Source organism: Syngnathus leptorhynchus, chromosome 11 (assembly GCF_054491065.1).
Source record: "Syngnathus leptorhynchus isolate UIUO chromosome 11, UIUO_Slep, whole genome shotgun sequence".
NCBI classification, from domain to species: Eukaryota; Metazoa; Chordata; class Actinopteri; order Syngnathiformes; family Syngnathidae; genus Syngnathus; species Syngnathus leptorhynchus.
The window spans coordinates 2471555-2499264 of NC_141205.1; the positions used below are offsets into that span (position 1 = coordinate 2471555).

The 27710-nt window shown below is 45.2% G+C and overlaps 1 protein-coding gene across 1 annotated transcript in view; it reads right to left on the reverse strand.

Moving 5' to 3' along the window:
* The window catches only part of sema3fa (sema domain, immunoglobulin domain (Ig), short basic domain, secreted, (semaphorin) 3Fa), a 40923-nt gene extending 18903 nt beyond the window's left edge, over positions 1-22020 (reverse strand). The window contains exons 1-2 of the mRNA XM_085923695.1: positions 21743-22020; positions 20214-20366 (exon numbers count right to left, since the gene is read on the reverse strand). Of these exons, the coding sequence (XP_085779821.1) occupies positions 20214-20325 (112 nt within the window). The 5' untranslated portion in view covers positions 20326-20366; positions 21743-22020. The remainder of the gene's footprint in view (positions 1-20213; positions 20367-21742) is intronic.
* Positions 22021-27710: the final 5690 nt, after the last annotated feature.

The window sequence follows — 27710 nt, forward strand, 5'->3', positions numbered from 1 at the left end:
GTGGCATGTTGCTTGAATTCTCCTTTGCTTGATGTCAAGGCGTGGCTTCTCCGTGCTACGGCTTGTCTGCAGCCGTGCGTGCACAAATGAAGGAAGGCCCCGACGAGTGAACCGTATGTGTTGTTTTTTTCAGCTGGAAAATGTGAGATAACTTTGCTAACCATATGTACGTACATATATCTTTTCAAAATGTGTTTTATTACAGATTTATTAATCATAATTATTATTGACTCGGATGGATGTGCGCTTTGTGCATTCAAGGCCTGAGGTTCATGTATGTTTTTTTTTTAAAAGAGTTGACTTTGGCTATCAGAGAGTTCTGCCTGGGCTTTGTGTCGAACTCATAATCACTCGCTGGCCTCCCTGCTGGAGGTCGGGTCTATTGACTCAGAACACGCCTCACGGGAGCTGATTGCCGCTTACCTGCGCCTGTCAAGCAGAAATAATTGCAAGCAGATTACACCTTATCTCCGAGCGTCCGGATGCTGTCGCTCAGATGCTCTTCACGCTCGTCTACCGCTGATGCACAGTGTGTGCGTGTGTGTGCACAAAGAAATAGAGTTCTCTGATCCCCACATCAAATCTGAGACACCTGCCTGCCTGACTGCCTGCACGACTGGAAAGCAGAAGAAACATTGATTCAAGGAGCCGAGGTGGCTTCCTGAGCAAAAATAGAGAGAAGAGATTAGAACAAATCTATCGCCGTCGTTGCAGATGACAGGAAAGGTTAATTAAAAGCTCAAGGGAAGATCGGACGGAGTTGAGGGGAGGGGAGGTCACCGGGTTTTGCTATCAGATCAAAAAATAGTCTTCATTATGTATTACAGCAAATATGTAAGGAATCAAAAATCATGAAGCGGACTCAATGAAAAAAAAGAATGCACAATTTTTGGGAGGTTTGTTAGGTCTCGGGAGGGTGAAATTAAACTATTTTGAAAAATCATGTCACAAAAGCATAATAAAGTTTGACATTATTGAAAAAAAAAATACATGCAAAGGATAGCTTCTTTTCAAAGCTTTGAGTCTACAAAGGTTCCGAGGTGAAAGATCATCCTCGGCCTGTCACACACTTGGACATAATCTGGATTATCTCCGGGTCAGGAGAAAACAGGATGATACCTCGGATGGAGAAACACTTGAAACAAATTTAGAAACAAACTATGGATTTTTTTTCGATAGAGTGTTTGTGGCCTTCAAGTTGGTTGCCTTTTTTTTTTTTTTTTTTTTAAAGAGCTGCGTTTTGTAGCTGTCTCGGCGTGGTGGTTATGAGCAGTCAAGCTAAAGGGGATTACTGAGAAGGTCTGAAGAATGAAAGGGAGCTGCTTTAAAAGAGTGAAAATCCTCCTCTCTCAAACTAACCCCTGACCTTGTACTCAGGACAAATGCTCTTCGTCTTCGTCAGCTGTGCTAACACACACACACACACACACACACACACACACACACACACACACACACACACACACACACACGCACACACACGCACACACACACACACACACACACACACACATGCACAATACACTCTCATTTCGTATTTATAGATTACTCCGAATGCCCTCTTCCACCAACTTTGATGAAGTTAGTCCCAAGAAGAGCCAAGCTATCAATAAATCAATTTCTCATTCATTTGGAGCGTTTTGTCCATCAAGTTCACGTCTAGCTGGCGGCAAATGAGATGGAGGGGGGGGCAATTAGGAGGTAAATTTAGCGAGACCATTAGACCCGAGTGTTGTTGATTCAAGGTCCACCGGGGACAACAGCCACCCTGACCCACTTTCCATCCACGAAACTCCCCGCAGTCATTTTTCACAAATGGTTTAGAGTCTGGAGGAGTCCCACTGTCAACTTTAAGGACTTCCATTCATCAAAAGGGGCCATAGCGAGCACCGAAAAGAAACTTTTAAACATATACGAACAGCAGCGAGGGGTGAGAGGTTCCTCAAGGTTCTCTTTCCAGCCCCCTGCACTTTTACAACAGTCAAGGTAATTCCAAGAAATTGTCAACGATGTTAAATACCTGCACCAAGCACCACACAGGGTTTTGTTTTCATCTGTTTATGTGGAGGTGGGTGGGGTGGGGTCCTGCATCATTTTAATGATCTCATCTATGGGCTGCATTATCTTAAGTTTGAACACAACTGGATAGCTAATGATATATTGATCTGTTTTTGAAATGCTTATCCTGATTCGGTGTGCAACTAATTTGATTGTATTAAATTTATGGCCAATTGGCATTTTTAAATCGAGAAACCCGACGCTAGGTTTTCCTGGTAAAAACATTTAATTTATTCATCCATCCATCCATTTTCTGAACCGCTTAGTCCCGCTATCCCAGCCGTCATCGGGCAGTAGGCGGGGGACACCCTGAACCGGTTGCCAACCAATCGCAGGGCACACAGAGACAAACAACCGTTCGCACCCGCACTCACACCTAGGGACAATTTGGAGTGCTCAATCGGCCTATCAAGCATGTTTTTGGGATGTGGGAGGAAACCGGAGTGCCCGGAGAAAACCCACGCGGACACGGGGAGAACATGCAAACTCCACACAGGGAGGGCCGGAGGTGGAATCGAACCCGCACCCTCCTAACTGTGAGGCGGACGTGCTACCCACTGCTCCACCGAGCCGCCCCTTAATTTATTCAGTGAATCCTTTTTGGGGGAGATGTGAGTGTGCCAAACAAAGACGTTAACTTTGTCCTCTATTTACAGAAAGATCTGTTTCTGGTATCTGAACAACATTCATTTTGTTTTTATTCCTCGGACTTGCATTATTTCTGCCAGGCTTGCATACCAGCATTTAAAAATGTTATGGCAACCCTTTTTGCAAAATAATAATAATAAAAAAATCTTTTCACTCGACCCCTCTCTCTGCACGTTGATTTATTACCTTGGGCTTCCTCTCCTCTTTGGCTTGCCTGATTTTATCATTTACAGCCAGTCTACATACCAGCGGGTTGAGATAACGCACCTTTTGCCGTCGGTGCCTTTACTCTTTTCTTTTAGCACTCGGCATGCCACGAGTGGGAGGGGGGGGGGGGGGGGGGGGAACGTGCAAGCATGATATACACAGTGATGATGCCTCTCTGACATTTTCATTTGCACCAAGATGTTGAAAGGGGAATTTATAATAATGGCAAGTGGTTAAATAAAGCATCCAATTACGTATTTTAAAAATGAAGGTTTGTATTAAACGGATGATTGATTCTGGGGGAATTTACATTACGCCCGTCACTTGCGGTGTTTAAAACCTTTCAGGAAATGAATGATGACTAATCTGTCATTTTTGTGGATTATTCTGATCAAACATAGTTGTGTCATAGCTTGGTGGTGTAAATCATTGCCGCCAAGAGCTTCATTGACATGAACTGACTCATGAGTTACATCTTTGTAAAAAGCAAACAGGCACGACCTGGCAAAAGACACAAAAGTAAATAAAATTACAAATAAATCAACAAGTGGGTCTGCGTGACTCATTAGTTCACCCCCATGAATATTAATTCCACATCAACGTGTGGGAAGAGTTTGGGGAAGACCCTTTTTTGTTCCAGAATGACAAATCCAGGCAAACTTCGATGACTTTTGTTTGAAAGAATTTGAAGAAAAAAAAACTCCCTCATGTTCTTCTGGGGCCAAATTTGACTTCCTACAGATGTAATGAGCAATATTTTACTCCTTGTGATGTAAAGCGTGAAAGTGGTGATTCATAAGAACGATACAATTACAAAATACTCTGTAGAGCTCATTTCCCGCACTAACAGTGATGCATGTTTTCACTTCTGCTTACTTCCCAGCTATGATGAAGTTTAGTGTTCAATGAATAACTCTTGTGTCTACACACACCATGTGGTGCATTCTTAGCTAACCTGGAGACAAAAGACAGGAAGACATGCACAGAATTTGCAGCGCTGTTCTTTTTTTTTTTTTTTAGCAGGAACACGGAAAATTTTACACAAATATATGGAACCGTCTAAAGTGCCTTTATTTGTCCATCCATTATAAAAAATGCAGCTGGCTAGTCCAATACGCTGAATGAATTCACTTGGTGGCTGTTGATGAATGCGAATAGCTCAACTTGTATCCTTGAATAAACTCAATCCTGCATTGGGTGCCAAGCCCAAAGGTCACTGAGAGGTCTTCAATGTGCATCTAAGCCCAGCCTCAGTCCCAAATGACCAGCTAATAGTGCGCGTAGGTTGGCGGCATCTGTGAAGTTGCTGGCCATTAATGGGCCCCTGGCAGAAGCCCATCTGCCACTGCACGGTCAACATAATACCACTGGGTCTAACGCTGCACACGCCCACTTGACCCCACAGTAGAGGAAAAACAAAACAGGGGTCACCACGCCTCCCTCCATCTTCAACCGACCAGGTAGACATTCTAATGCTATATGACAACTGTGTAACGCTCAATTATGGTGGCTGGGTGTCTGTCCGACAGCTCTCTGTGGAGCTCATTTAGTAGCGTCTCAGTTGGAGGCCTGGGGGGGAGAAGCTGCTCATTTTTGGAGAGGAGGAGAGGGGGTGTCAATTTATGGATTCTCAGCAACAAAAGACAGAAACAAGCAGAACATCCAAGGGGGCGTCGTGAACAATCTCACAGTCAAAAGTTTCACATTTGTCAGACAAGTAAGGTTGCTAGTACATGACACAAATCTTACCACAATGAACCTAAATGCAGGTAAATTGAATTTGACTTTCTCCAAACCATTTTCATTGCAAATAAAATACATTTGCGAGAGAATCAAAACAACGTGGCCCAGCATGCAACCCGGCCTACTGTAAAATCAGCAACCACCAGCCCGGACAGAACAAATAAATTCCCGATCAACTCAGGACTGTCTGCTCAAAGAAAAACACACAGATCTTAAATCCCCCGGAGCAACCCAGGAACAATATTATGGTTTCTGTTTAAGGCCTTGGTGAGAGCAGCTCTACATGTGTGTGTATTTTCTGTACCCTGAATGGGACTAGAGTCAAACATACACATACCGACAATCAGGCCAAGTATTAGCATTTTTCTTCCCTCAGAATCAGAGTCAACGAGTATAAACATGATTCTGATGATGATCCCATGGTGTGATGCCTTTTTTTGAGTGTGGTCTGATGTGTGTCAAGTGTGTTATTTTACCTTCCCTGATCTGTTCAAAAAACGGCTACGGCCAACAACTGTAATGTTAAACCTGATCACTAATTACAACCACAAATCCCTATGTGTGCATTTAAAAAAAAAAAGTTCCTCTCCCTTCTGATCACAACTCAGCAACGGTGCGATTGTTGGACATCTCTAAAATTTGATGATTATCCTGATGGTGTGGTTTGTGTTGAGAGTGATTTTATTTTTTATTCCCACGCCTGATCTGCTCGCAAAAATGTTGAGGCCAACAATTGTGAATGTTTAACGTGTTCAACATTTATGTTGTGTGCTGAGCCAATCTGTGATTGTGGAATGAAATGTAACGACAGCCAATCAGAAAGCGGCATGATTTTTATGCTGTTTTCACGAACATCACGCATTCATTCATCCACACAAAAATGTCACACTCAGCCACATCTAAGGAGACTTTACACCAAACTGTACCATGCATGTTTTTGGAATGTGGGAGGAAACCCATGCAGGCACGGGGGGAACATGCAAACTCCACACAGGAAGGCAAAAGCCATTAACAGTCCCTTTTTTGACTATGACTGTTTTTTAATTCAAAGTGCTTAACTGAAGTCCTTTAAAACAGAGTCAGGTTGGTGAAAAAAAAAACCACCCCCAAAGAGATTTGAATTATTCCAGTTGGCCCCAGTGTGAACATGCTGGGGCATTCGATGGGAGAAACAGAACATCATGCTATGGCGCATTTAATCCATCCGTCAAAGTGGGGGGCGGCAAAGACATCCATCATTTCTTAACGGGAGAGCGGGTGATGATGGAGCTGACGATAGTGGGAATAGTGGGAGGTGAATTGTGGGGAGCTGTGGTCAGGGGGAAGGGTGACGCCATTGGAATGCCATTATCCTTTCGTTGGGAGGTACTTTTGGATGATCAAGAATTAGGTAGTAAAGCATAAAGTAAGGCCATAATCGCACACTGTTGATGAATGCCATCTTGAAACAATTGGAATGTACTTGGCGGCTACAAGTAGCAGAGCCACTGATTACGGTCCAAAGAAGCATGTCACGTTTAAACAACGGTTTAAAACTTTTTGAAATTAGCATCAGGCTAGCAGGTTTTTAAAATGTCGAACTAGATGAAGTCCAACCAGACCAAAGCTCCAATTACCTTGAAAACAAACTTGTCAGGGGCTAAACGAGCGTCTGTATTTCTGCCGCTTGCTTTGACTGCGAGAAAGAAAATGTCACTCAAGTTGAAGTGAGCTGGCAGCCATTACGTCTTTAATAGGAATTGTCTGCTCATCGAAGGGCCTCGCGCTCTCATCCCGGCCGGCGATTAGAGCCGAGCAAGCGCCAAGGTCAGCCTGACTGACAGACCTTTAGATTACTGTCTGTCTGTGTAATCCAGGCTCTTTTTTCACTCCCGGTGGCTGACTGACATTCTCACCCCTCCCATTCCCCGAACCCCCCAGCGCCTGTTGATTTGCTGGCTTTCACGTTTGACGGACAGATGGAACATCCTACCCTGTGACCCCCTGGTCTTTGTTTCACCCGTGACCACAAGGGTCAGTCTGAATTGGGTAAGTTGGGGGAGGAAAGGACTTGCAAAAGGCCTTAGCTGGGAGGAAAAAAAAGTCCAAATTAATAAGGGGCAAGAATGACTAGAAAGGGATTGCAACTGCATAAATTAGGGTGATCCACTCAAGTGGTGTCTTGAGCAATCCATTTTAGTTACGCAACATCCTTCCTCTCAGCTGAGGAGATGCTCACGTAGGTATGACAAAACAAAGTACTAGCTGGAACTAGCTGCTTTTCATTGAAGATAAAGTGAGAGGGAAGAGTCTTATCGCTGGTGAGAAAGGCAACATCCCCGAATGATCTGGCTCACAGTTCCATCCATCCAACTTGCCCGTCAAGAAGGAGGCCAGAGAGTGCACAGACACACGAAGGCTAAAACCTTCTTATCTTGCGCCGTCATACCTTTTCATAAATCTGCGCTTAGCCAAACGCTTTGCACCGATAAGACAAACAGAATAATCTTGCAGAAGTCTCTTCTATCCTACTCTCTGTTTCCATCCAATCTTATTTTTTTTTCATTTTGTTTTTGAACTAATCAGATGTGAAAAGTAATGATGTCTTATCCCAACTTGTGGTTGGTTTATTTGCAGTCTGTCATTTTCAGCTCAGGCAATTTTTTAAGTGGTCAACTTGGAGTGACTCATTTGCATCATGACTGCAAAAAAATGAGCAAGACTGCAAAATGTTATCATCAGAGCTCCACAATAAAAACAAACCAAACAAAGTTAACAATGATCCTTTTTGTTTTCAAATCCTGGATTGATTGACTTGTTTGGACTTTTTTACACTTGACAATATATTCTAAAGGAAGTTAAACAATTAAGTGCACTGACATGTCTGCACTGACATGCCCAAAAGTTGCTCTTGGGTTCACAGTCTAATTGCCCAGAACGCATTTCAAAGCTTTGTGACTAATTAATCATGCACAGATGCTTTAATAGGACAGTGTAATCCAGATACGCTGTTGAAAAGCCACATTTCATGCTCTGCACCAATCCTGATGCTGGCACAATCAAAAGCCCGACCACTGAATGAATTCCCAGCGTGTAACGCTCGCTAAATGGGATTACGCATCCACAAAGGGACCATTGTCAAGTTACGTTTAGGACATTTTTTTTACGGCATTTCTCAGCAGAATCAACAACATTAAATCCAGATATGTCAAACATTTGTTTTGTCGGGTCGTCCCGTCAGCTCTAAGGGCCAGTCGTTTATCATGCTACAGAGGAGGCCGATGTCATCAACAACGTTATTGATGACGTTTGAAGCTTTCTTGGAAGGAAGTGATAAATGAGAGCCTAAAGTGGGGTACACGCATAGAGACGGTCCTGGTGCGTTGGGTATTTGGCTCTCTGTAGGAACGAGAGACTTAACAATAAACGTTGAATAAAATAAACACAAACGTCTCTGGAGAGCTTCTAGAGAAAGATGATGAAAGAGTAGATTTGGAGTTTTTGAGACGTAGGAGAAGAAATGAAAAAAATAAAGTTTGGAAAACCTTCAGCTTGTTTGGTAACTACATTGTGCTTGCAGAACTTGTCGCAATTTGTCCCATGAGCAGGCCTAGATCGTGAGGGCGGGAAAACGCGAAAATTCATCCCGTTTGTTGATATGCGCGTACCCCGCTTTAGATTCGGCCAATGCCAGCGTTGTAGGCCACTCCTCCTCCGCTTCCCAGGCGGCATGAATGAAGTAAATTAATGATGGTCTCAGCCTACACAAACGCCCCTCGTCTATTGAGACCATGCGGTCCATTCACGGGGATGAGTGAGGCGTCGACACAAACAACAACAATGACAATGGCGACACAGGAGGCCCTCCTTCCTCCCACTATTCATTCATCCATATGCATGTGCTCATACGCCACAGACGCCGCTGACCTGTGTTGCCAACATGCCATCGGGGACACCTAGAGAGGGTTCCTGAGAACAGGATGAGCGAACAAAGCTCAGAGGCAGAAGGGGCGTGAAGAGGGCAGGCATGGAGAAAATCTTGGCATCAAGTCTATGGCAGTGGCCACAATGACCAGGCATGAGAGGCCATCTCCTCCCCTCCGCAGTCAGAACATTATCAGGGTGCCCATCAGTGCATAAAGCCAGAAAACAAGGGCTGGAAAAAGATCACGTTCCATCGTATTCTGCCCGGAAGGGTTCAGGGGGTTCTCGCCCCTGAGGCATGACCTTCAGACTTGATCGCCGCTTGCCAGAAACCACAGCCGCTAATGCTAAACCATCTATCTGAAGCAAGAGACATTCAGCTGAAGAAACGGCAAGGCTAGCATGTACCTCAAAACTCGAAGGTAATGACGTTAGCATCTGACCGCGGCTCGGTTTTCACCAATTAAAGCATCCTGTGTGGATAAAAGTCAAGGCGAGGAGTGTACTCAATACGATGAAATACAGCTCCGACAGCAAGGAGGAATGTTCCAGCTCTTTTCTAATCCAATAGCGGAGACACCAATTTTGCAAGCTCCCTAAGGATCATGGTCAGGCCTCATTTCTCCCACAATCCTAAAGACAGCGTGCTGGTCTTCAGCCAGGACTTTAACACACGCTGGACATCTCTCACCTGAGACACATTTAAAGCAGCGCTTGAGGTTAGCCAGGCCCAGGCAAAACATTAAAAAGCACTGACATCTCATTTAGGACGGAGATGTTTCCCATAAACGTGGACAAGGCTTTGAGTTTTTCCAAACTGACTGCACCATTAAAGATTATGTTGCGCTTTTAAAACATAATACGCAAAAATGTATTTGAGCAAATACTGACATCAGATTTCATAAAAACTCCAAGCAGCATTAACTGCTCGAGAATGAATATTCATAGCAATATTTATTCTGTAATGTGGTTTTGCTCTTCATCCATATTGCTGACACCATGAGAAGCTCCTCGAGGCCATTGAAAGGGGCTACTTCGGAGCCGTGGCAAGAGTCCATGTCCGATGAGGAAAACCATCTCGACCCAAACTCATCCACAGTTAATAGGAAACAGACATAATCTGTCCTCAGTATTCCCACGTACGCCCACGCTCTTTCTCCAATCCCTCCATCTATTCACTCTCATAGGCTGATAGCAAAAGTGACACAGGTGCCCTGCAGTCCATTAGTGCTCGCGGAGCCCCCACCAGCTCCCCTTTTTGCATTTTCCTCCGACCGCCTTCTACTCCTGAGTTATTTATCATGTTTCGGGATATGGTTCTCTTTGTCCATACAGGGAAAGCAGAAAGGAACCATCGACATACTGGTCACGATTTATCTTTTGTTTGCTGAACTGAATTTGCTCATAATGGTAGTTGATAATCTAATATGATAGCACTTGTTGCCAGGAACAAACAATCCTTGAATTTCAATTTACAGTCAGTTGTAAAAGGCTGGTCAATGTTTAATTTGTCCACTATGTGTCCTTGTATCTTCTTCACGTTCTGAGCTTCATATAGTTACAAGTCAAACGTGGGTGCATTAAATCTCCTCAGACAGATGCCAACAATAGCTGCACACTAAACGCTCGCTGGACTCTGAAGCAACATTGCTTTCGTTCTTCACACGCACCTGTTGTCACAAGATGACCGATGTTCCCCTCCGATGAGCTTCCGGCAAGCCGTTACAGAACCAAATACAGTACGTGACCTACTTTACGCAACAACCACGCTGACATCGAGATGAGTCAGAGAAGAAGCACGTTTATTTTATCGGCTAATAACCTTTACGTTTGGTCTTTTAGGATATCAGGCCCGTATTTTCACGTAGTTCATAACTTATCCGAAAGCTCATCAACGAAGTCTCTCCAAAACAAACTGTGTCCTTAACACTTAACTGCTAGTTGGAACTTCCAAATCAAGCCATTACAAACTTATTTTAAGAAGTTCCACAAGCGCATGATGATCTTTTCAAACTGCTTTTATTGCCTAACTTTGACTCATACCGACATAAAATCCATTTGATTAATTCACCAGATGTTTTGTTTGACTTGGGAAATAGGAGGGGAATCCTCATGCCTCAACTGGAGCTTAAACTGATATATTTCACTATTCCAAAAGTGTAAACCCTGACATATTTTGCATTTTACTTTCACAATTTACAACATTTCCTCAATGTCCAAACCCTAAGGATCACTAAATATGGCACAGTTATTTTACCCTCACTCATATTCCACATCTTTCAGTGATGCAACCTTTTTCCAAAATGGATTTAATTATTTTTTCAGCGACATCCTTTTAATAAAGTGCAGCAACTCTAGATGTTGGGCTCATGAGTTAAAGCGACACTAGTTACAAACATCCATATAACCAAAGGGGGCTTCCATCGCCAGTGTTGGAAAAGGTCATCGCCATCGCAGAAATAAGATCCCGACACTGACAGACAAATGATAATGAATGATCGCTGTCTGAATAAACAAGTAGAGAGGTGCCCTTGACCTGCTGTCCACTTAATTTCAGCCCAAGCTGCAACTCCCCCTGGGACCCCCCCCCCCTCACCACCACCACCACCACCAAAAACATCTGGCCGACACCTCCTCCTGAGCAAAATACCAGCGTTAATGTCACACTTCTCGTACAAAAACTTTTCACAAATCACTATAATAAAGACTATTGTGTAGTTCCTCGGATGGTCACCCGGGGACTTTCTGTGCGAAGACGCTAACGCCGGGGGAAATAAGTGTGCTATGATTACAAACCACATCTCCTTTGGTTGCTGGGCAGTGACAGCTCACAGGTAATACAATTCAAGAGTGACTAGACCAGACTAGTGTACCCACTTGGTCTTACTAGTGACTTTTTCTTTCTACTAGGAGCACGTCTGACCTACTGCTGACCATAAGCTTGACATCCAACACAAATTTTATATATTATATACCTCTGTGTCCTCACTAGCAATGTTAGGGTAACTGAATTAGCGAGGCATAAAGACTGGAGGGCATTTTGGCGCTACTAATAGAGTAGAGTAGCCTTCTAGTTGGGTCTAATAGTATTACCCGTGTAGCACAGTAAATTATTAGTAAAGTTTCATTGTGTACCGGTGGGCCCAAAATGGTACTAGTTGTGGAAAACGGACAAAGTTGTCCTGATAGTGAGGACAAAGAGGTACTAGTGGACGGGTCTTAAGATAGATCACAAGGATATGAAATAAATAAAATAAATAAAAATAAAAAACTGGTATATTCGATACTGCTGCTATCGATAGATATTATTAATCGAAGGACAACTACGCGTATGACAAAACTGTGAACAGGTAGCTGCTGTCATGGCAACCAAGCCAAAGTCGCACCACGTGCAATATATATAGAAAGCGCTCTGCAAACACACACACATAAGCGCAAGTACTAGACATGAATATTAAAAAGACTCCCTGTTATGCTCGTCTGTCACTTGGAATCGCAAGACAACCCGTTCTTCTAAAAACCATTTGCGTCTCGCCCCTCACACTCACTACCGGAACCACCGTTGTCCTCGGCCTGTAGACGCTTGACATTAATCGCAGGCTACGTAACAATCTGCATCAAGTAACGAGGGACTCGGAAAAACATTCCTGCGGACTTTAGCGGTCGCTACGGTCAGGTTTGAGGTAGAACAGTGTAGCCGGGGCTTATTTTTATCATGTCTTCCACATATTGATCTATAAAAAGGGCTGGAGTGAGCAGACACACACCTGCCAATCACATGCCGCCACTCCACAAAGCATCTTCTGCTCCCCTGCTGTGCTGTGTCCCTCTTTACACAACACACAAGTGCTCGGATAAATCATGTCAGTGGAAAACCAATCATACGCAAGCTCCACAAAAACAATAACAGACAAAGCTGGTAGCCTACATACAGTGGCATAAAAAGTCTACACACCCCTGTTCAAAGGCCATATTTATTTGAATACGTAAATCGTTTTAAAGTGCTTATTTATTCTGCACGAGTACTCTTTTGGTATTCCCAACGAGATGAACCAGTCTGTGCCATTGTTGCACCTAGTAACCATTTCAAGCACACTCTTTGGAAATCTTGTCCTGCTAGGACGGCTCAGCCTGGCAGAAAAAGCGGACCCAGGACGTGGGCGGGGCTCGCCAAGGAGCAGGAGGCGTGGGTGCACGCTGCTGACGAAGCAGTGAAAAAAAACAAAAGAGAAAGAAGCAGACAGCGAGGACACTATATTTAGCACTGTCGCCTCCTTTTTCTGTCTTGTGAATAATCATAGTTTGACAGCATGCATCCAGCAAGAGTAGAGGTTGTTGGGGATGCGGTGCTGCCCTCCTCCTCCTCCTCCTTCTCCTCCTCCTCCTCCTCCTCCTCCTCCTCCTCCTCCTCCTCCTCCTCCTCCTCCTCTTTTTTTCTCCTCCGGCAGCATCTCCAGAGATAAAGTAGCAAAGTCTTGTGATAACTGCTGCAGGCTTGCGTGCCACAGTGTTGTTGTGTGGGAAAGTGTTTCAGGGCCTTGACATTCACTAATGGGGATTTAAAAGGGAAAGGAAAGCATGGACAGTTTTGGACCACCGTGTTGATGCCGACAGGTACAACGCCAGCAGGGGGGAGGACAGCAGGGGAAACTTTGTGTCCAAAAAAACATGACAAATGATTTGCCAAAAGCCCTTTTATGATTTCACTGAATTGGAAAGGCTGACATTTGTGCTCCTGAATCCAATTGGGGAGGCGGGAGAGAAATGTAAGCTGGCAGGAGGATGGCCACAAACTACTAGACAATGCAGAGTGAGCTGAGTCATGTACACCGTGCAATGAATAGGATTTTTTTTTGTTTGGTTGCATGTTTACTTCTCATCAAACAGATGAATGCCACTTAATTTCAAAAGTATATTATGTATAATTTATACTTAGAGGTGCATATTAATAAATTAAGAAAAAAAAAACTGTCTGATTCAATTAAAATAATGAAGCATTGAAATCAATTTAAAAAGAAATCAGGAAACACTTTTGTACCATATGACTGTCAATTCACGACTGTTAATCACGGCTATAACATTTAAAACGACATTAAAAAATAAAATGATTCGATGACAGTACATTAAAGACATTTATTAGCCTTCTACTCTTGCTACCGTCATAGCGCCACAGTCACTCGTTGTCCTGTCTCATTAGGTTTAGCGAGGGCAATACACTTTAGCGGGCCATGTTGGCCGATGACACGGGCAATCAATTACATGACATTGCATTACTGAGTGACACGAGGATTTATGGATTAGGACGACAATGCACTGACGGAATGATTGCATTTAGCATCTCGTCAACAGTGCAGTTGCTGCGCTAATGTGCAACACATGCACATCTGTGTCTGGAATATTTTGCTTGGCTTTTTTTAGTGACACTAAAGGGGCAATAAAACAAAGTATTGCAAAACCGGGAACTGGAAAAAACAATGCATTGAATGAAATCTCTGAAAATGTTGTATTATATTCTTTATCAAGGCAGACTTATGTACAGTACAATACAAAACAATCTAACTTGATTTATTATTGTGCAGGTGTACCTAATATAGTGTACTGTAAAGCTCTCGCATTTGGAATAAAAGAAACATAGTTTGTTGAACAGAACCAACAGTCAAACACACAAATCCCAAACCAAAACATTTACAAGCAGCTGCTGTAGGCCACAGCTCACACTCAGATGCTCACATTCAACCCTAACACACACGATGATCAACTCATTGGCAAGCACTGCAGAATCTTGATAAGTATTAAAGGCACACATCCAACAAACAAAAAATATTGCAGTACATACACTTTATAAAACCAGTTTAATTCTTTACATCATCTTTATATCAAGCTTTTTTTTTTAAAGTGCTATATTTTTGTTTTAAAAAAAAAATCACAATATCTTTTACGGTTTGGCCAACAAATTTGTTGCACACTTAAGTCAAAATGATCAAATCCCAAATAGTTGGATCTTTTCTCAGGCAGGCCAACCTTGTGGCCAGGTGTTCACCTTGTCGACAAAAGACGCTGGGAGGCAAAACAAGGCTAAACACTTTCAAATGTGGCCCGAGGATCAGAGTAACAAGCTATTACTTGTTAATATGTTGCTACTCTCCCATAGTTTGAGAGCAGTTAACCTCGACTCTGACGGGCTTCTGTTCCCAGGGTCACAACCTCGGCCAATTTTTGCGCACTAAAATAGTGTGCGATTATAGAGCTGCTTTCAAGGTAAATATGGAGAAGCTAACTTAAGACAGGCTTTTTTTGTTTTTGTAGCACACACCTACATAACTGCACATCAATGTGGTTCTTCAATTTGTGATCGCTTCATGTATTCTCAAGTCAACGAAGCCTTAGACCAGAGCCCGAGGGATGCATTTGCACCTTTGTTAGAACCCGCCGGGATTTGAGTTGATGATCTATCCGTGCCTTGCGTTGAATGGAAATTCCTTTAGCCCTTTGTGTGGCGCTACTTAATAACAGCCTGCGCTTAAAGTTTTGCAAGCTGAGACTAAATGATCATTGTTAGTTTAAAACAAGGCCTTCGGGTTTTTACGAGCTCTCCTCATAAAAGGCCGCCAGGCTTTGGGATGGGTTTTGACTTTGAACAAGAACGTTTTTGTCCTTTTGGTTTTACTAAGGCAGGTTCAAATGGAACCCCTCCGTGAGTCGTCACCTTATCGTGGTGGAGGGGTTTGCGTGCCCCTATGATCCTAGGAGCCATGTTGTCTGGGGCTTCATGCCCCTGGTAGGGTCACCCATGGCAAAAGGGTCCTAGGTGAGGGGCCAGACAAAGCACGGCTCAGAAGACCCCTTATGATGGAAAAGATAAATGGATGCCGTTTTCCCTCGCCCGGACGCGGGTCACCTCTCTGGAGCCAGGCCTGGAGGTGGGGCTCGAAGGCGAGCGCCTGGTGGCCGGGCCTTCGCTCATGGGGTCCGGTCGGGCATAGCCCGAAAAGAAGACGTGGGTCCCCCTTCCAATGGGCTCACCACCTATAGGAGGGGCCAAAGGGGTCGGGTGCATAGTGAGCTGGGCGGCAGCCAAAGGCAGGGACCTTGGCGGTCCGATCCCCGGCTGCAGAGGCTGGCTCTAGGGACATGGAATGTCACCTCTCTGGCTGGAAAGGAGCCCGAGCTGGTGTGTGAGGCAGAAAGGTTCCGACTAGACATAGTCGGACTTGCCTCCACACATAGTTTGGGCTCTGGTACAAGCCCTCTCGAGAGGGGCTGGACTCTCTTCCACTCTGGAGTTGCCCACGGTGAGAGGCGTCGAGCAGGTGTTGGCATACTTATTGCCCCCCGGCTGGGCGCCTGCACATTGGGGTTCACCCCGGTGAGCGAGAGGGTAGCCTCCCTCCGCCTTCGGGTGGGGGGACGGGTCCTGACTGTTGTTTGTGTCTATGCACCGAACGGCAGCTCAGAGTACCCACCCTTCTTAGAGTCCCTGGAGGAAGTGCTGGAGAGCGCTCCTTCTGGGGACTCCATCGTTCTACTGGGTGACTTCAATGCTCACGTGGGCAATGACAGTGAGACCTGGAAGGGCGTGATTGGGAGGAACGGCCCCCCTGATCTGAACCCGAGCGGTGTTCTATTATTGGACTTCTGTGCTCGACACGGATTTTCTATAATGAACACCATGTTCAAGCATAAGGGTGTCCATGTGTGCACTTGGCACCAGGACACCCTAGGCCGCAGTTCGTTGATCGACCTTGTAGTCGTGTCATCGGATTTGCGGCCGCATGTTTTGGACACTCGGGTAAAGAGAGGGTCGGAGCTGTCAACTGATCACCACCTGGTGGTGGGTTGGCTCCGATGGTGGGGGAAGATGCCGGTCCGACCTGGCAGACCCAAACGCTCTGTGAGGGTCTGCTGGGAACGTCTGGCAGAATCCCCTGTCAGGAAGAGCTTCAACTCCCACCTCCGGCAGAGCTTTTCCCACGTCCCGGGGGAGGCGGGGGACATTGAGTCCGAGTGGACCTTGTTCCGCGCCTCCATTGTTAAGGCAGCCGACCGGAGCTGTGGCCGTAAGGTTGTTGGTGCCTGTCGTGGCGGCAATCCCCGAACCCGCTGGTGGACACCGGCGGTAAGGGATGCCGTCAAGCTGAAGAAGGAGTCCTATAGGGCCTTTTTGGCCTGCGGGACTCCGGAGGCAGCTGACAGGTACCGGATGGCCAAGCGGAACGCGGCTTCGGCGGTTGCTGAGGCAAAAACTCGGGCGTGGGAGGAGTTTGGCGAGGCCATGGAGAATGACTTCTGGACGGCTTCGAGGAAATTCTGGTCCACCATCCGGCGTCTCAGGAGGGGGAAGCAGTGCACGGTCAACACTGTTTACAGTGGAGATGGTGTGCTGCTGACCTCGACTCGGGATGTCGTGAGTCGGTGGGGGGAATACTTCGAAGACCTCCTCGATTCCACCAACACGCCTTCCTTTGTGGAAGCAGGGCCTGAGGACTCTGAGGCGGACTCTCCAATCTCGGAGGTCGAAGTCACTGAGGTAGTTAAAAAACTCCTTGGTGGCAAGGCCCCGGGGGTGGATGAGATCCGTCCGGAGTTCTTAAAGGCTCTGGATGTTGTGGGGCTGTCTTGGCTGACACGCCTCTACAGCATTGCGTGGACATCGGGGACGGTGCCTCTGGATTGGCAGACTGGGGTGGTGGTTCCCCTCTTTAAGAAGGGGGACCGGAGGGTGTGTTCCAATTACAGGGGAATCACACTCCTCAGCCTCCCTGGTAAGGTCTATTCAGGGGTGCTGGAGAGGAGGATCCGTCGGGAGGTCGAACCTCGGATTCAGGAGGAGCAGTGTGGCTTTCGTCCTGGCCGTGGAACAGTGGACCAGCTCTACACCCTCGGCAGGATCCTCGAGGGTGCATGGGAGTTCGCCCAACCAGTACACATGTGCTTTGTGGACTTGGAGAAGGCGTTCGACCGTGTCCCTTGGGAGGTTCTCTGGAGGGTGCTTCGGGAGTACGGGGTGCCAAGCCAACTGATAAGGGCGGTTCGGTCCCTGTATCACCGATGCCAGAGTTTGGTCCGCATTTCCGGCAGTAAGTCGGATTCGTTCCCAGTGAGGGTTGGACTCCGCCAAGGCTGCCCTTTGTCACCGATTCTGTTCATAATTTTTATGGACAGAATTTCTAGGTGCAGCCGAGGCGTTGAGGGGGTCCGGTTTGGGGACCTCAGCATCGCGTCACTGCTTTTTGCAGATGACGTGGTGCTGTTGGCTTCTTCAGTCCGTGATCTCCAGCTCTCACTGGAGCGGTTCGCAGCCGAGTGTGAAGCGGTCGGGATGAGGGTCAGCACCTCCAAATCCGAGTCCATGGTCCTCGGTCGGAAAAGGGTGGAATGCCCTCTCCGGATCGGGGATGAGATCCTGCCCCAAGTGGAGGAGTTCAAGTATCTTGGGGTCTTGTTCACGAATGAGGGCAGGATGGAGCGCGAGATCGACAGGCGGATCGGTGCAGCGTCGGCAGTAATGCGGACTCTGTACCGGTCCGTCGTGGTGAAGAGAGAGCTGAGCCAAATGGCAAAGCTCTCGATTTACCGGTCGATCTACGCTCCTACCCTCACCTATGGTCACGAGCTATGGGTCGTGACCGAAAGAACGAGATCCAGGATACAAGCGGCTGAAATGAGTTTCCTCCGCAGGGTGTCCGGGCTCTCCCTTAGAGATAGGGTGAGAAGCTCGGTCATCCGGGAGAGACTCGGAGTAGAGCCGCTGCTCCTCCACGTTGAGAGGAGCCAGTTGAGGTGGCTCGGGCATCTCATCAGGATCCCTCCTGGACGCCTCCCTGGGGAGGTGTTCCGGGCATGTCCCACCGGTAGGAGACCCCGGGGTCGACCCAGGACGCGCTGGAGAGACTACGTCTCTCGGCTGGCCTGGGAACGCCTTGGGATCCCCCGGGATGAGCTGGAGGAAGTGGCTGGGGAGAGGGAGGTCTGGGAGTCCCTCCTAAAGCTGCTGCCCCCGCGACCCGACCCCGGATAAGCGGAAGAAGATGAAGGTGAAGGAAGAAGGTTCAAATGGACAGTTTGAATTCAATGTCAATGTCTTTTTTTTTTTTTTTTAGCAAATACAAAGGTTTTACGAATTCCCACAGCTAACTTAGTCTGTTATCATATTTATTGCACCCAAATATGGAACTAGCAACTAAAAGCAATTGTGAAAGCTCATGCCCCATTATTTAGTTCAGTACGCTAGCTCATTAAAAATGAATAAAAGCGCCTCTAAGAGCTATTCCCAGCAGCGTGGCGCGAAAACCAATACAATTAGTCAGCGCACAGCTTATGGGCATTTCAATCTATGTGAGGTTGCTCCGCGATGCATAAAGTCTCAAACTAATTAAAAAACAAAACGGAAATTGATGAGACGTAAAGGACAAATAGATGATCTCTTTTCAAGTGTGTACATGCGCGAGTAGTAGCGGCACACAATGGGATGCGATGGATCAAGAGGGCAAAAACAAATAAAGTAAGCCCAAAAAAAAAAAAGGAGACAACATGAGCAAGAAAATAATGAATATGGTAATCAATTAATTGATTGTGACGAATTCTGTCAATTTTGGGGGAATCGGTATGTGCCTGACTTTGCAACAAGCAGCATTGACACTATTTATTTTGTGAAAATGAGTCTGACTGTCCCGAGGAAGAAAATAATGACCCTTCTTGCCTGCCATCTAATATTAAATGATAAAGACATGAATACTTTTTATTGTCAATTTTACCCCACACTCGATCAACAAAATGCAGTCTGCCACACATCACTACAATGCCGAAGCCTATTTTTACAGGAGACTCACACACACACACACACACACACACACACACACACACACACACACACACACACACACACACACACACACACACACACACACAAACACACACACTCACACTGAAAGGGTCTCATGTGGCAACTGGCAAACATTCATAACATGTTGGATGTCGGCCTGAGTGAGGGCCCAGCCAAGTGTGAAATCGGACTTGATTTCAGAAGGGAGCCGAGGCCACACAAAGGCCTGTTTGGACAACTAATAGCGGTCAGGCCATTAAAAAAAAAAAGGAAAGAAAAAGAAAAGGGAAGGGGTCTATACCATATTCTTTAGCTTTCAAAAGGAGCATCAACAACATTTGACTAGTCATCCAAGAACTGGACTGAAAAGCCTTCAACTTTACTGGCACCAATTACATCAATAAATACATAGAAGCGATTCTACTGTATATAAAGCTGCAAGAAGACCCTTTTTGTTTGAATTCCCTTGTAGGAGTTTGTCAAAGTAATTACCGCTGCTTCAATCCAAAGTTGTCGACTTCCTGCTCAATTTCACGCATGCATCTTTGGGATTTTCTATTATGATAAACATTTTCCATTCAATTTCATGTTGATTGGTAAAACTGCTGTCAGAAATGTCTTCTTTTTTGCTGAAGAAACTTTTGATGCAAATCTACATGCAAATATTTTCTATAGGTTACATCGACTTAACCATGAGTATGTTAAGGGTCCTCAAAAAGGCCGTTGAATCATAAACATCACAATTCCAAGTAGGCTTTCACACCGCCTGGTGCTCAGGCCCTAAAAATAGCTCAGCGTAGCATCTCACGCCAACACAGCGATGGAGACTCACCTTTGAAGGACAGGAAGATCCTGGGGGCGGACAGAGGCTCCAGGGCCGGAGGCAGCCCCGCGGACGACAAGGCCAGCAGGGCCAGCACACAGCACAGGCTGTCCCACAACATTGTCTCTTTCAAAACGATAGATAGGGAGGAGAGTCCAGGAGCTGAGGGACACAGATGGAGGCACATCAGACAGCGCTAACATGACATCACTTGAAATTTCATGACTGTTTAAATTTGACCGGCAAACGTTTCGACTCTAGTTTCGATATAGATTTCTTTTTACGGCTTGAATATTTGTCGCTGGACACCGGTGTATTTATTTTTTTATTTTTTTCAAAACTTCAGGTGGAGGATTGCCAACGGCTGGGGTTTCAATGGCTGCGGTTACATTCTGGGATGAAGCTCTCACTTACAAAGAGCTTCTCTCTGCTCCAACCACCCACAGCGCTTCCCGCTGCTCCCTGCACTACGTCTCGCAAACAAACCTGCTGCAATAAAGTGTGACATCACATCAAGCAAGTATAATCGTATTTTTGGTTGTGTTTCTTTAGCAATTAGTTGCAAGGGCTCCAAATGTTGGGTTGGTGGACAGTGTCCAAATGCAGCGTGGCAAGTCGCTGTGGAGGACGAGGAGACAATAAAACAAGCGTACCTCGGCACTGGGAGCTATAATTTACGTTGGCACGACAGCGAGACACACAGACACTGAGACTCTGAGACATGGGTCTGCAGTCTGAGGTCAAACTGTCAGTCAGGGTTTAAGATCAAGTTCCATGCCGAGGGCCTTGAGGCAAAAAATCCAAAGCAGACCTTTTAATCGAGATTTTAAAAAAAAGTGACCAGGGTTTGAACCACATGTCACCAAGTGAGGATAATTGTTTATTTTTGTTTTTTTGTGTGTGAATGACCGACACCATTTAAACACCTCAAGTCAAATCAGTTATTTGTTTTATGACGCCAACTCCGAGAACACCAAATGAAGCACAGATGAGCGAGGGCTTGGCGAAACCTCAAACAGAACTAGGAACTGGTGGAAAATTGGTTAAGATGGGAAGAGTAGTAGAGGGTAGATTGAAAGAAAACAGGATAGAGGGATTTGATGACTGGTAGAGGAATAAAAGAACAATGGGCACAACCACAGCCATTGCCTCAAAATGACAATGTGGAGCTCATTAATTCATGAAAAGAAAGACAACATTTTGGCAATGGATGAGCAACGTCGTAAACCGAGGACCTGTGTCATTAGCTCTGCTATAGTAGATTAAGTGCGCTTGTATTAATGCCAGCTCCAATATAACAACAGAGGAGCCTGTTGCTTAGGATAAACATTGAAAGATTTCTCCGGGGCCAAGTAAAGGACTAAACTTGTAAGATAAATATGATTTATGGCGTGGCGCGCATGCATACTATATTCTCCGCACGGGCAGACGCGCGTTGATGAAAAGGGCGCATCTGCCTCAAAGCTCCACGATTCGCGACGCGTAACACACAAAAACGACCCACTCTTATTGTTGTTGTTTTTTTTGTTTTTTTTTACCTTGCGTTTAGTTAAGTCCAATGCAGCTCGTGATAGAAGCGGTCCAAAAATTGTACAACCATCCAACAGCCTCCGGTGGTCCTCGGCGCGTCTGGGCGAGCGCACGCAGTCGTGTGCCCTCCGCAGATCCCGCTCGGTTATTCCGACTAACAAAACTCGGATGGATTCAATTGAACTTGACCGTCTTAAGTTCAAGCGCCTTCCGTTATTAGTTGTGTACTTTCCACCGCGGTGCAAAAGAATGAGTTGATCCAGAAGGAGCGAGGCTATGAGACAGACGAGCTCCCAGCGCTCAAGTGGCTGGGAAGCGGCGTGTGCAGGTGGATAGAGGAGACCCCCACCACCCTCAGGGCGTGGACACACCCATGGGGGAGTGCACCTACCTAGCTGCGCATCCACCCCAAAATTAAAAATATAACAAGACCGCAGTGTGTTTTCTTGTACTCCAGGGGGAAGAAATTTATCAAGAGCACATTTATTTATTGACATTTATTGATGTCAATGCAAAGATTTAAAATAAACTCTTTGGGACCTAAAGTAGCAATGTCATAATCCATGGTCATATCTTCTAACCTAAAGTCAGTCTTCAAATTATTTGGTGAAACTGAACCTCCCTGTGAATAAGAAGTCATTATGATGTAAGCTCCAGAAGGTGGCAGAGTGTTGAAATGAGACGGCGTGGCCAAACCAGAGGCTCAAAAGCCATTTGTTCAAATTTCCTCCTGCGTTTTTTCCTTGTCATTGGCGATTAGACGGTTCAAGCGTCGACGAAGGCGTAAAAAGGTACACGGGGTGTTTCAAATAACGCAACGTGTCCAATTCAAATATTCTTCTAATGACTTCATTGCAGGATAAATACACATTTAGCGCAGAACCCATGGGACTCGTTTGTGTTCCGGCAATGGTTTAGTTTGACTGATGCAATATTCTCACGTTCAACACAGGTCATATGCGCTGAATTATAATGTGACATGATGTCGCCCATATAAACTGCCAACACTGACCAGATGCTTATAAAGTCCATTTCCTCCCAACACCTCCAGAACCTGCCTGCCGTTCTCTGGCCCTGGCCTCAGATATTCATGAACAAATGGAGCCTTAAATCTTTTAATCTCACTCCATCCCTCGCCTGATCACACTGGCTTATTTTGCTTCTCAGCCCGTCAGCGCACAAAGCAGTTGACGCATGCTTATTATTCCATAAATGTGTCGTACTCTAGCTTGGGTTTCAAACATTTGCCGTTTGAACTCGATGGATCCGATGAAAGGATGCAAAGGATCAATTGATAACTATGCAAAGGACGGAGTAATGATTTTACAATGGTGACATAATTTATATAAGTATCATTTTGAAAAATGTCTAGCAGGAACACTGATGAAATTGTTGCTCCTCACAGCAGAGAATGCAAAAAAAAAAAAAAAAACGAGCTCTGCATCATGTTTGCCATTAAATGTGTTAAATTTCCCTCGATGCCATCAAAGACTTGTGAGAAACAATTTCTCCAACACACATACACGCGCACACACACACTCTGTTTCACGCACTGAGCTCAGCAGGAGGAGGTATTGATATGTTCTCTTCTTCTTGGAATCTCGGCTGATCTTGAAAAGTCATCACGCTCGGTCGCACGCCAACACGCAAAAAAGCAGAACACATGCAGGTGGGCGTTTGCTTTTGAAGGGTGGTCCCGTCGCCCAAACAAATAGCCAGCCGCTTTCTCACATTTATCCGTAACTCTGCTCGGCTCCGTCCGGATTCGAGCGGGAATAAATAACAGACAGTTCAATCTCCTTCCCAAAACTTCTCAGTTCCAGTCCTGGCTAAGTTGAAATGGTATCATTTTTTGCCTTTTTCTCAGTTGAGTTTCCTCCTCTCCTTGCCAACAGCTGCATGTTACTTCTTGCTGTATTTCTTTTTTAATCAACAATATTATTCCCACATTCGGTCCTCCGGTGGTCTCGCCATCTGTCACTTGCGTGAGACAAGAGGAAAGCAATTATTACATCCTGGCTTCGAGGAGCGCCTGCCTTCCTTCTTATAAGTCCCTCATGCTTTTCCATTGTTTCTCCTTCCAGTGCTGCTCCTTTTTTTTATATACAAGGGCCATCTAAGGAGGAAAATCTGCTGAGATTATGTCAACACCACAGCGGCACGATTTTTTTAAAAATGATATAAAACTGTTCCTGGTTGCCCATCATGCTTATGATAAAATGAAACAAAGATCAACTTGAGGCCTTCTTTTGCACCCATCTATTTTCAATAATGCATATTCACTATAGGGTCAGAGGTGAGCCTTAGCCACCTTAGCCGGGTGACTTTGGACGAGTGGGAGATACACCCTGGAGTGGTCGTTATTTATTTTGTTATTTATTTGGGCATTCCACTGACTCAGTTTCAGAAATCTTGTGATTAAATACTGGATGGCTGCACAGGCTCCAAAAAGGCCAAACTCATTATATACAATGTATATTATGTTCCGCTAAAGAGCAATTTTTTCTTTCCGGCTTGGAATTTCAAATAACCCATACTCCACCAAAGTATGCTGATCTACATTAAAAAGGCTTTGCTTTAGGCAAATGAGGTAAAACACTGTATAGTTACTATCACTTTTACCGAGTGTCCTCAAGTGGGTTACGATTCGGTAATAAGCGCAGGATGCACTTGGGTGCTAATGTAAAGAAAATGTCATCCTATGAAATGAATGATATGATGGGGAAGCAATTAGCTGCTTGTCAAAGTGAAGTGCGTGCGCTGAACGATGCAGGTGGTGTGAAGTTACACAATGGTCTCGGATGCTGTCACGGTGTAGAAATTAATGAGAGGAACACGCATTCCTCCCTCCACCTCAGTGGTGAGTGCTGTTACCTTTTTTTTTTGCCGCGATAAGATGAAATATTCACACGGTTTCTGCAGCACTTTGACTGATGGCAGCTCCCTCATTAGCATTTAAATGGGAAAAAGATAACGCCGCACTTCTGAGAAGTCTTACCTCTCTGTCAGAGTGGAGAAACTTGGGTTTGACTAAAAACTTTGCTGGCGTTTAATTACTCTGGAGTTGGTGACGTTGCAGTGCTTCACTTGGCTGACTTGTGTGGTTTCAATTGACACTGAGTCGTCCACCGTGTGAATGTGATTATGAATAGTAGTCTGTCTCTATATATCTATCCCTTTTCTAGAATGACGAATATTAGTGCCGTACCGATGAGCTAAGAGAAGGTGATATTATGAAACCCACTCCAACATCTACGTGTAGATGCTTCTGCATGCAGCAGCCAATCATTTTGTATTGTCCTGCTTGTTCTGCCTGGAACTCAAGTGGGATTGATGATAATGCCTCAATGAACTGTACAGTGGAATCTCAGTTGAACGGATTTTCTAGAGCGCAGGTTTCAAATTGACTTTTTTTTTGCACGGTTTGCAACCCCAAACTGGATTTGTTTTCTTGTCATACGTTTCTGCTCCTATTTGTTCCCTTTCGATCCCGTCAACGTTGTGACTATATGACTCAGCTGGAGCTTTGCACGGTTAAAAATGAGACAGCTGTCTTTGCCCCCCACCCCCCATTTTTCTTGACTTTTGAATGATACAAGTTCATCTCTTTGTATCTGGTTCACGTCTCCTGCTCGCCAGCTCAGAAAGGAAAAGGGCAGCTGTGAAGGGATGAGTTGGGATGAATTAAAGCCATTTCCCAACAGGCTCCGCTGGGTCTGATCCCTCCTTTGGGCTCGGCTGCTGGATTTTCTCCGTGGTGATCAAACCGAGGAGGCCGTGTTTCGTGTTACATCAGCCCCCCATCTCTCTAAAGCCTGTGCTTATTATTGCACATCCCCGCAGCAGCAATAAGAGCGACTTTGCGGATGAAGGTGCCATGCTGCCATTGAAGAGTTTTCCCATGTAGCAGCAGTGTTGACATGGGGCCTCCTGAGGCAGCGGTCTGTCAGTGTCATTCTTCACGAGCATTGGACCGCAGGTTCCTGACTGAAGACAGAGCGAGGAAATGACTTTGCTTTTTGTTTAAACTGCACAGACTGGACAGGAAGAGGCACCTTTGTGTAAAACTCGAACTCATGGAGTTAATTCTCTTCATATGTTGACCTTTTGGCTTTGCGTCATAGCTTTTAGTGAATTGAAATGAACTGAAGTGGAAAAAAGTTTGTTGTTTTGTCACGTGTTCCCAGTCAGTAGTCTTTGCGACGAATGCTGGCATGTATGATCCATTTGCGGTACGTACGTATGCTTAGAAATGACAAACTATTGGGGCGATTGTTCTGATTTGTTGAGGTAAAGCTCTCCACATCCAATTGGGTGGCAATTGATTAGAGTTTTGCAACATTAAGTGACGTAAATTGATGTGACTGTCCCGAGTGCCAGTCTACAAGAATCTTGCAGGGTGGGCACGAACGCCGATAGCCCCCTATAGGCACAGGACTGGTTTCTGTCATAATGTTTTAGAAGTGCATATATAAATATTTACCACCAAAAGAAACAATAATCAAAGAGTCCTAAAATCTCGTGTCACCCCCACCCATATAAAAACACCGCTGGACTGGATTGTGAAGACCCCATTGTGCCCCACTCACCCCCGCCCCCCCAATCTCATCTTCCTGTCATCACTCGGTGGGATGAGTCTCTGAAACAGGTGGCTGGAGAATTCAAAGTGACATAGGAGCGATGAAGACCAAACGGTGTGTGTGTCTATGTGTGTCTGCGTATGTGTGTAGAGAAAGTCAAGCATGCATGACAGCAAAAGCAATTAAATGAGTGACACAATGCACATTGAATCTAAAACACGTTTGATTTTTGGTAACAGTTTGATTTCTGCAACACATTTCCCTTTGAATCTTCTCGCCGAGTTATTTCGTGCAATTACTGCTTCTGCCCAGACTCCTAATCAGCTGCCAGCCGCACGCATAAATCACATTCAAACTAATCAAGTCCATCTTGCAACAAACTGGCTCGCGTGCAGCGCAGAGGAAGAGGCGAGAACATCCAGAGATGCTTCGTGCGGGCGCAAAAGGGGCTTTTTAAAAGTACTGTCAAAGCAGCTGTAGCGATGACAACGGGGTCATTGGGGAATTTGAGAACATTTTCTCTTCCAGCTCCTATGAAATAAAAATCTTTGCACAAAATACAAAGACATACACTTGTTTGATTCCTGAATGTTATTGAAAACATCAAATAGCTTAGTCACATATTTACATTTAAAATAAAATAAAAAATTCGGACTCAGCAGAAATAGCATCACTAACCAATTTGCTCTTTTCCTCAAAATATTCTAAATTCTAGAATCGGCCTACAATTTAAATAACACACCCAAACAATGGCTGTAGAGAAAGCGAGGAAATCTGCCGGGACATCTGTTCAAAGAATCCCCAGCAGGCCGTCTGGAGACAGCGTGACGCATCAAACGCATCGTTTCGACAACGTCCCTCTTTGTGGCTTAGCTGTCAATTGAATTAACGCAATACGGGGCATCGCAACTGTTCCCTGTCAGTCCTTTGCTCTTATCACCTGCTTGCAAAACCCATTCGGCAGATATTTGTTCGATTGTATATTGTTTTGCAGACATCTGATCATCGGGATTTTGGCTGAATTTGATCACAGGAAGGTAAAAATGTGACATCCATATATATCCCTATTGGATATATCTTTTTGTTCAAGACATCATTAAAGGACTAGAAAGGGTAATTGAAGTTAATGAACCGTATGTTCATCATCCACGGTTCATTACTTGATTTATTCAAAGTCTTGTGTCCCGAGTCCGTCCATGTTATGAAGCTCGGGAAAAAGTCAATATATATTTTTGTGTCTGTGCTGTCTTTTTTTTCCTTTTCCTTTCAAATGACATTGCAAACAGTATAAGCAAAATCACAATCTTTCCTAGCCAGTCTCTTGCAATCAATTTTTCCAAAACACAAAGGTGGTGCTTTCAACACTCAGGACCTTTGAGAAAGTCAGTGGCAGTCA